The following is a 9,321-nucleotide window of genomic DNA, read 5'->3' as shown; positions in this document are numbered from 1 at the left end:
CTTCTGAGCACACAAACACACAATCTGATGGCAAGATGTCATACCCCTCCAGAGGCAAGTGCGATGTTGGTGGTGCATCACGTTGTAGTGTGATGTACCGGGTTGTCAAAACCGGCTGCTGATATGACAGAAGACTGCCCTCCTGCACCAGCCCAAAGGCACTTTCCACAAGGGGCTTGTCAGGTCTCATGTTCATTGTGTCTCACAAGTGGCCTGTCCTCAATATTAAATTTTGCATATGCTTCCGTTATTCTGAACAAGCAGGGATCTGGTAACGGACCCACCATGCCTCTTTAGAAGCCACTCCTAAAGAAAACATCAATGACAATAATGTAAGGAAGAAGGTTGTTATACTGAACAACAACTAAACTAAAAACTAAAAGGTGTAAAACAGTGGTGCATAAGTTAGAGACTGGGATGTATATGTACATGACTGAGTAGGCCGTCTTCCGAAAGTGTAATGTTGTATGTAAATTAATACCTATTCTGACACATGTATGTATGAACAAATAGCAACATGCATTTGTAACACAGGAAACCAAATTTTACAAATCTAATTACCGTACTCCAGTCTGGGCCATCCTATTTGGTACCGGCTTAGTGAAGATCATGGAGTTGATGGGTCCTGGTCTCACACCCTAACAGAAGACACATTTACTATGGATGGTGTTGCTGTTCATATGTAAACATGGACTAATTCAAAAACTTTAACCTCATTTAAATTACCACTGTCCGTGGCTTGTGCCATTGCTGTTCAGATTCCGTGCAGCTATGCACAGGGGGGACGACCGGCACTCTGAGTTGTGAGTAGTGTGCTGTTTGGAAGAGCAGTGCCACTGTGTGATTGCACATAACAGCGCCTGCCACACAGGAGCACTGGCTATGTGTCAGTATCACCAGCGATGAATCCAGAAGCTTAATCTAAGAAGAAAGAACAAAAATTTAAAAATGTAACATCTTCGTGGAAGAGCCAAACAGGAACATAGTTCAGTGTTATGGTTACTGACCCCTACAGGCTTACCCTCCTGAATGCTTAGTGTTTCCTTCTCTCCCTATTAAAACAACTTAACTATCCTTGAAAACTGTAATAATTGTGTATATTTGCAGTATTAACTGTGATTGGTTCTGAGTCGTTCACCCACACAGCTGCCCACTTAACTGGACATACAGACTGTATTACTGGCAATCAGGTCAGTGGTTACCTTACAATATGCTGGAGAAAAAAAACAGCTTTATTTCCTCTTTTGTCCAGTTTCACATGTGGATCCTCCCTTAGAGCAAACAAAAGCTTCATTCCTGAGTCTCCTGGGTGATTATAGCTCAAGTCCAACTCTTTCAAATAGGAGGGATTGCAGTGCAGAGCTGTGGCCAGAGAGGTGAAGCCTGGTCCTGTGATCTGATAGCCTGACAACCTACAAACACACACAACACAATCATTGTAAGGAACTGCTTTGAATTTGATGATGTACCATGGTGGCCATTTAGAAGTTGCCCATCTTGGATACATCTTTTGTTTTTTTCAATAGGGAGAGGGCCATGTGACACATCAAACTCATTGGTAATGTCACAAGAAAAAACAATGGTGTGCTTGGTTTGGTTTCAAGGTAACTTTCAACATAACAAGTCCATTTGGACTCTTCAAGGCCTTGTCCACAGCACTCTGGTAGAAATTTTGTACTAAAGACTCTCCAGTCTTCACTGATGCCATTTGTTCCTCTTCCAGCAGGTTGATACCAGAGTTGGCGAATGTCAGATGGACATAAAGAGCAGCTAAAAACTCCCGAATGTTCAGATGGACAAAACAGTAAAACTTGTCCTGGTATACTCCTCTCTCGTCTTTAAAAATCTGTGTGAACACTCCTGAGTACACTGAGGCTTCTCTGACCCACACTCTGTCAGGTCTGTTTCATAGAAGATCAGGTTTCCTTTCTGCAGCTGCTAAAAAGACAGTTTCCCCAGTGCTTCAATCATCTTCCTGCTCTCTAGAACTGTAGCAGTGATCCAGCAGAAGATTGGGATGTGACACATGATGTGGAGGCTTCGTGATGTCTTGATATGAGAGATTATGGTGTTGGCCTCTTCCTTGTCTCTGTCTCTTCCTGAAGTACTCTTCCTTCTTTGGGTCAGTGAACCCTCTGACCTCTGTAACCACGTCTATATACTCAGCAGGGATCTGATTGGCTGCTGCAGGTCGTGTGGTTATCCAGATGTGAGCAGAAGGAAGCAACTTTCCCCCGATGAGGTTTGTCAGCAGCACATCCACTGATGTGGACTCTGTAACATCAGTGAGGATCTCAGTGATGTGGAAGTTCAGAGGAAGTCGACACTCATCCAGACCATCAAAGATGAACACAACTTTGAACTTTTTAAAGTTACAGATTCCTGCTTCTTTGATTTCAGTGAAGAAGTGATGAATAAGTCCCACTAAGCTGAACTTTTTATCCTTCAGTGAATTCAGCTCTCTGAATGGGAATGGAAACATGAACTGGATGTCCTGGTTGGTCTTGTCTTCAGTCCAGTCCAAAGTGAACTTTTGTGTCAGGAATGTTTTCCCGATGCCAGCCACTCCTTTGGTCAGAACTGTTCTGATTGGTTTGTCTCTTCCAGTCGAAGCTTTAAAGATGTCTTCACACCTGATTGTTGTTTCTGGTCTGTTTGGTTTCCAGGAAAACATTTCAATCTGTCTGACCTCATGTTCAGTGTTGACCTCTCCGGTCCCTCCCTCTGTGATGTAGAGCTCTGTGTAGATCTCATTTAGAGTGGTTCGGGTTCCTGGTTTAGCAATCCCCTCAAAGACACACTGGAACTTCTTCTTCAGGTTACATTTAAATGTATTCTCACAAAGTGGATCAGGACTTTCTACAGGAAAGCACCAGAAACATGAGTGTTATGATTATAGAAAATGTGACAATTTCATTCCTGTAAAGACTGAATTTATGAAGAGAAATCCTCTCACTGCTCTGCAGACAGTCAGCCAGCTCCTCCTGTTTCATTATTCTCAGGAAGTTAACTGCAAGTTTCAGAAATGCCTCTCTGCTGCTCCTTCTCTGCTTCTCTTCCTCACTGTCCAACACCTCCTCTTCATCCCTCTGACACTCTGAATAATCTGGATTCAGATCATTCTGCAGCTTCTTTAGTTCATTCTTCACAAAAGTAATAATGTTGTCTTCCAGCATCTGGAAAATAAATGACACAATCAAAATTAATGAAAATTCAGATCTTCATAGTAAAAACAAATTTTCACAGATTTGCTTAGTGTTTGTTTTCAATTTAACAAAAATTAAGTTTTAAATTTTATGCAAGTAACTTTTTAAAGTAAAACTCCTGCCAGACAACATTATCATTACTGGATAGTTTTTGCGGACTGTCAGTTTGGTTCTTATTCATATAAGAACATAGATTATTAACATTAATTTGCTTTTCTGAAAAAAAATGTGTTATATAAATACATATGTATTTTAAAAAAAAGCCTGTTTTGATCCATCGATTTTAAGTAGTGTTATCTCCACGCTACGCCTTTTATCCACAATATAAAAAATAAAGTGAAACTAATTCACTGTCTAATTATTTGTGGAATTTTGCCATTATTTTATGATGAATATTGGACTGTGCAACATAAAAACAATTTAAAAAGGAGGTTGGTGTACATGTACAAACCTTAAATACTGAGTCCAGATCAGTTTGATGCTGCAGACTCTCCTGATCAGCTCTGTGGAGACATCATGAAGACATTTGAAGCATTTAGCACATAAATACAAGCCACAGATTTCTTCTTCTACTGTTTTGTGATCATCTTAAATAAAACAAATACTACTGTGCTGTAGCAAACCTATTATGTTTATTTACAGACTTATTTATTATTTGGAGTGTGTTCTTGTAATGACCATATTATGGATATGCCCTGCACATTGCATGAACATCAAGATTAAAGAGAATTTTATAAAAAGGGGAAAAAATAACAGATTTTGTGTTGAAGTGTTTTATTTAAAATGTTGCCCTTGTGTATAAAAATACCAGCAGCAAGGAAGAGGAAAGGAAAAACAAGAATAGACCAAACACAAAGAGCTTTGGAGTTAATGAAAGTAGTTTTTATTTGAAGGTGGATTTCAGTCCCCGATTCTGTAAGATGACATGAATAAATGTACATTTCAAAGTAAATCAAGATGCATAATCTACATTTCCCAATACACAACTTGTTACAGACAGAGTAAGAGCAAGAAGGATGTTTGCTCAGAGAGAAGTGTGTGGCTCTTAAAAGAGCCTTTGTTGTTGGTGAAGCCGAGCGCTTTGCGTTTACTTGGCCTTGGCGGGCTTCTCGGTCTTCTTGGGCAGCAGCACAGCCTGGATGTTGGGCAGCACACCACCCTGAGCGATGGTGACTCCCCCCAGGAGCTTGTTAAGCTCCTCGTCGTTGCGCACAGCCAGCTGCAGGTGACGTGGGATGATACGAGTCTTCTTGTTGTCGCGGGCTGCGTTGCCAGCCAGCTCCAGGATCTCAGCGGTCAGGTACTCGAGCACAGCTGCCAGGTAAACAGGGGCACCGGCTCCCACACGCTCGGCATAGTTGCCTTTGCGCAGCAGTCTGTGGACACGACCCACGGGGAACTGAAGCCCGGCACGGGATGAGCGGGTCTTGGCCTTAGCTCTGGCTTTGCCTCCGGTCTTTCCGCGCCCACTCATTTTGACAGGTTCTTTTCTTCGTAGTATCGAGACTGAGAGAAAATGTGGCCCGATCAGCTCAAAGCCTCGCTTATATTTCCGCAGAGCGCGCGCAGCTTCGTCACGCACCAATCGCAGAGAGGCTTGCGGCAGCGCGCAACATCAATGCACTTTTCTCCAATGAGCAGCACACACCGAGGCGGGGCGATGCTCCACGTGGAGCCCGTCACCAATCACGAGCCGGAGCAGCACCGCGTCACAGCCAGTCACACACTTTAAGAGCAGCGAGTCTCCTCTGTTCACTACATTTTCTGCTCGTATCACAAGAAAAGAAAAGTGAGGAAGAATGGCAAGAACCAAGCAGACTGCTCGCAAGTCTACTGGCGGCAAAGCCCCCAGGAAGCAGCTGGCCACCAAGGCCGCTCGTAAGAGCGCCCCGGCCACCGGAGGCGTCAAGAAGCCTCACCGTTATAGGCCTGGTACCGTGGCTCTGCGCGAGATCCGCCGTTACCAGAAATCCACCGAGCTGCTGATCCGCAAGCTGCCCTTCCAGCGTCTGGTCCGCGAGATCGCTCAGGACTTCAAGACCGACCTGCGCTTCCAGAGCTCTGCTGTCATGGCTCTGCAGGAGGCCAGCGAGGCTTATCTGGTCGGACTCTTCGAGGACACCAACCTGTGCGCCATCCACGCCAAAAGGGTCACCATCATGCCCAAAGACATCCAGCTGGCTCGCCGCATCCGCGGAGAGAGAGCTTAAGCTGCACGCTCTCCTACAAACAACGGCTCTTTTCAGAGCCACCTCACTCACACCAAGAGCTCGCTCCTTTATTCTTTTTATTAGTATTCTTTTTATAAAACAAGTTTTATGCTCACTTCAATCTTAATGCTGTTTCTATACCAGAAATTACACTTTGCATCAACGTGGAATTCACTGACTTTATTTTCACAATTGCCTCACTATGGCCAATGTCATTGGCTGTGCCTTTCACGGACCTGTTTACGTCTTCATGCATTCTCAGTCATCCAGGAAAGTAAATCTCCAAAAAGTTGATTCTGTTCATAGATGTAAAACAAACATGCCAGCAGTTTATCTCAGTTAACGAGAGGAGCAGGCATGTGTGTGGCCCCTTCACATAGTGGACATTGAGTTGTTGTGTGGGACACCAGTAGTCCATGTCTTTTGCTGTAACAGTAGTTCATGTTGAGAATAAAACATCCCAGCTCACTAACTTGATCGGGGCAATAGTGCCTAAAATGTTGCATCATTTTGCCGAGAGATCTTTTACTTTGTGGTCATCTTAGATGGACAAAAACCACCAGGTCATTCAGTGTTCCCTTAGTGCTAATGCATATAAGAGATGTTGGTGCACTATAACTGAAGTAATGTTAAGTCCTTAAAGTCATATTCTTTTATTATCATGACTGTATTTGAAGCTTCCTTTTTTTTGGTATGATACCTGATTGATATGGAATATGGCTGAAGTAAACAAAAGTCTAAAATACTTAGTCATTTGTTTAATGGTAATTTAACATTAAGTAATTCACATAAAAAACTATGAATTGTAATTTTAAATGGTTTAAAAGCATGAAGAATAGCATATGTAGGCAAGTATATTTCTCCTCTTTTTAAAATAAAATAAAATAAATAATAATAATCAAGAAACAAAGACAAAAGCAGGGCAGGGTTTGGAGGTTGAATCATCCATCCCCACCAATGCCAAAACCAAATCTAAGCCCTTGTCAGGATCATCCCCCACCACCTGCAGCTGGCCGTCCACAACGACGAAGAGCTGAACAAGCTGCTGGGCCGACAACATCCAGGCCAAGAAGAATGAGAAAGCTGAATAAAATCCAGCCACTTTCCTCAACCAACTAACAGCTCTTGTAAGAGCCACTCACCTCTGAGAGTACACTTGGTTAAAGTAATGAAACTAAATCTTTAATCCATAGGTGTCAAACTCATGTTCACACTAGAACTGAAGTGGGACAGCCCTGTTAGTCTATCAGTATGTGCAACACATTTAGTTGTTTTAGTACATGAAAAAAAATCTGAAATCTGTGAAGTTATTACCCAGACTTTTCTTTTTAAAAACTTGCTTTGAAACCAGAGATCTGTGTCGTAAGTGCATAAGATAAGATGACCTTGATTAGTCCCACAGGTGGGAAATTTGTTTCTTTACAGCAAAAGTGCAAAGTTATGTAGCAGAAATTAGAAAACACTGGTATGCAATAGAATACAAATGCTATATACAACTGAGTAAGAAAATAGAAAAGTACAACTTTGTCAGAAAAAAAGAATTGCACATATAGCAGTCTTATTGCACTTGTGTGGATGTGTGTGTTTGATCAGCTGCAAGTCTTTGTTGTAGAGTCTGACAGCAGTGGGGAGGAAAGACCTGAGTAATCTCTCTGTCCCACATCGTGGGTGCTGCAGCCTGCCACTAAAGGAGCTGCTCAGTGCTGTCAGAGTTTATGCTGTCAGAAGCATAAACATTGTCTCATTGTTTGTTCCTTAAAGTACTTGCATTAAAACTTAAAAACAAGACAGCTGAACAGATTAAAGAGGTTCAGACTTATAATTGTAAATCACTACAAACTCTCATTTAGGTCTAAGATTCATTTAGACCGAAAGCGAACCACAGCTGTGAGCTACATGCAAACACTAGTGGTGTGGTGTATTTTCTGTAATTCTGATCCACTCCTTCAAAGGAGCTTTTTTTAAATTATTATTATTATTTATACCTGGACGCACGTCAACTAAATGTAGACAACCTGGCAAAACTTCTTGTTTGCGATGTGGGTCGTTTCATCACAGATCATTTACAGTTGCCTTTGATACTTTGTTTGCAGTTTAAACAGACGTTGCATTTCAAGTGCATAAAATCTGCGTACTAAAACATATGTTAGACAATGTTGCTTGTATGAAGGTTATGTCAGGATTGTGAGAGTGAGATCACATCAAAACTGTTATATTGATATGATTGGTGAAGATGATATTTCAGGCACACATCAGGAAGAGGTTTAAGAAGCTTCATTGGGTTTCAGCCACTCATGTCCACCTTTTACTAGATCAAAGGTGGGTTAGTTACCTAAAAAAAATAAATAAATTTAAAAAAAAGAATCTACTAAGCAAGCACTTCTGTTTCAAGCAGATTTATGGCAGGAAGACATTTACAAATAAACTGATGAATAAGTGAAATTTATTATTTTTCTTTTGTTTGGTCTATGACTGTTCAGTGAGTATTAATAAACAGTGGTATTGAATAGGCCTGTAACCTGTGAAGTTCAGTTTGTGGTCATGACAGTTATTGTAACGTTGTGAAGAAAAGCACGCATTACAGCTGAATCTTATAGCAAAACGGAGAGTCAATATAATATTGTAGCGTCCCTCGACAGACGATCAGCGTTCCGGTTACCGGTGTTTATTCAGAATAGTAACACGGGCTAATGTGGGCCGTAGCCAACGCCAAAACAACGGGGAAAGTGCCCTCTACAGCAACAGCACAACCCCCGACACTCTTCTGTCTTCCGCCACACACAAACTACTCTAATCCCCGCCCCCGAACACTGTCAGCCAACCACACACCTGCTCTCCTCCAGACTGTCATTGGTAGCTGATGTGATTGACAGACTAACCGGCCTCTCGACTACTGCACATTCAAGGACACTCGGTAAATCACCATGCTGCGAATGTGGTCCAACTATGCCGTAAGTAATTGGCAATTCTGAACACAATACACTGATAACACAACAGTCAACTGACTTGTAACCCAGTCCGTTACAATATGTAGGCAATGTCAGTCGGTCATAAGGGAACAAAACTCTCAAAGTGAAAGTGGGTGGCTCTTAAAAGAGCCGTTTGATGGATTAGGGCGAATGAGTTTAACCGCCAAAGCCGTACAGAGTGCGGCCCTGCCTCTTCAGAGCGTACACCACATCCATGGCGGTCACAGTCTTCCTCTTGGCGTGCTCAGTGTAGGTGACGGCATCACGGATGACGTTCTCCAGGAACACCTTGAGCACACCACGAGTCTCCTCGTAGATCAGGCCGGAGATACGCTTCACTCCGCCACGGCGAGCCAGACGACGGATAGCGGGTTTGGTGATACCCTGGATGTTATCACGGAGAACTTTACGGTGACGCTTGGCGCCTCCCTTGCCGAGTCCTTTGCCACCCTTGCTTTTTTTTTTTTTTTTTTTTAAATTAAAAATCACTTTATTTAAATATCAAAATTCACAATTACAAATACACATAATACAAGCACCATGCACAAATTATTCACATCTTATTTTACATATTACAATAATAAAAGCTCCCACGGCAGGTCTTTTCCTAACCACCCTTGCTATCTCTTAATAATTTACAATAGATACATTAATACAAAAGTTAAATAATACAAAAGTTAAATTAATCAAACATATTAACATTAATTATATCTTCAAAAGGTCCCAAGGTAAAGGGCTATTCTTTTTTTGTTCTAAAGTCTTCCTCCTTCTCAGGTCTGTAAGGATATTTTTGCACACAGCAACGCTATCTATCATTTTTTGCTCAATGACCACCTTGGCTCTGGTTTTCCAAATGTGGGTGTTAATGACACACATAATAAGCCAAAAGAGGCGTCTTTTACTGTCATACATTTTTTCTTTAAACAGACCATATTT

At 42.0% G+C, this 9,321-nt stretch overlaps 3 protein-coding genes and 1 long non-coding RNA gene across 4 annotated transcripts; 1 reads left to right on the top strand and 3 right to left on the bottom strand.

The window, feature by feature from the left end:
- Positions 1–200: 200 nt before the first annotated feature.
- On the bottom strand, positions 201–1,531 carry LOC146674079 (uncharacterized). Its single transcript, XR_014909114.1, has 3 exons — positions 727–1,531; positions 562–638; positions 201–306 (listed from the first exon to the last, which is right to left on the bottom strand). It is a non-coding gene; the product is annotated as an uncharacterized LOC146674079 (long non-coding RNA).
- Positions 1,532–1,866: 335 nt separating this feature from the next.
- LOC146674078 (protein NLRC3-like) lies at positions 1,867–3,784 on the bottom strand. The gene is made up of 3 exons (XM_085393945.1): positions 3,658–3,784; positions 2,957–3,176; positions 1,867–2,859 (listed from the first exon to the last, which is right to left on the bottom strand). Exons 2-3 carry the CDS (start codon positions 3,174–3,176, stop codon positions 1,964–1,966), a joined length of 1,116 nt encoding a protein of 371 aa, XP_085250071.1. The 5' UTR covers positions 3,658–3,784; the 3' UTR covers positions 1,867–1,963.
- A 282-nt stretch (positions 3,785–4,066) lies between these two features.
- On the bottom strand, positions 4,067–4,756 carry LOC146674077 (histone H2A-like). The gene has a single exon (XM_085394196.1). It carries the CDS (start codon positions 4,678–4,680, stop codon positions 4,294–4,296), a length of 387 nt encoding a protein of 128 aa, XP_085250322.1. The 5' UTR covers positions 4,681–4,756; the 3' UTR covers positions 4,067–4,293.
- Positions 4,757–4,871: 115 nt separating this feature from the next.
- On the top strand, positions 4,872–6,134 carry LOC146674076 (histone H3). The gene has a single exon (XM_085394156.1). It carries the CDS (start codon positions 5,006–5,008, stop codon positions 5,414–5,416), a length of 411 nt encoding a protein of 136 aa, XP_085250282.1. The 5' UTR covers positions 4,872–5,005; the 3' UTR covers positions 5,417–6,134.
- Positions 6,135–9,321: the final 3,187 nt, after the last annotated feature.

Source organism: Rhamphochromis longiceps, linkage group LG3 (genome assembly GCF_057381845.1).
Source record: "Rhamphochromis longiceps isolate RC_006_pf linkage group LG3, R_longiceps_female_GT1.1, whole genome shotgun sequence".
In the NCBI taxonomy this organism is placed as follows: domain Eukaryota; kingdom Metazoa; phylum Chordata; class Actinopteri; order Cichliformes; family Cichlidae; genus Rhamphochromis; species Rhamphochromis longiceps.
The sequence above is the reverse complement of the archived record's forward strand: the minus strand, read 5'-3'. Positions and strand labels throughout refer to the sequence as shown.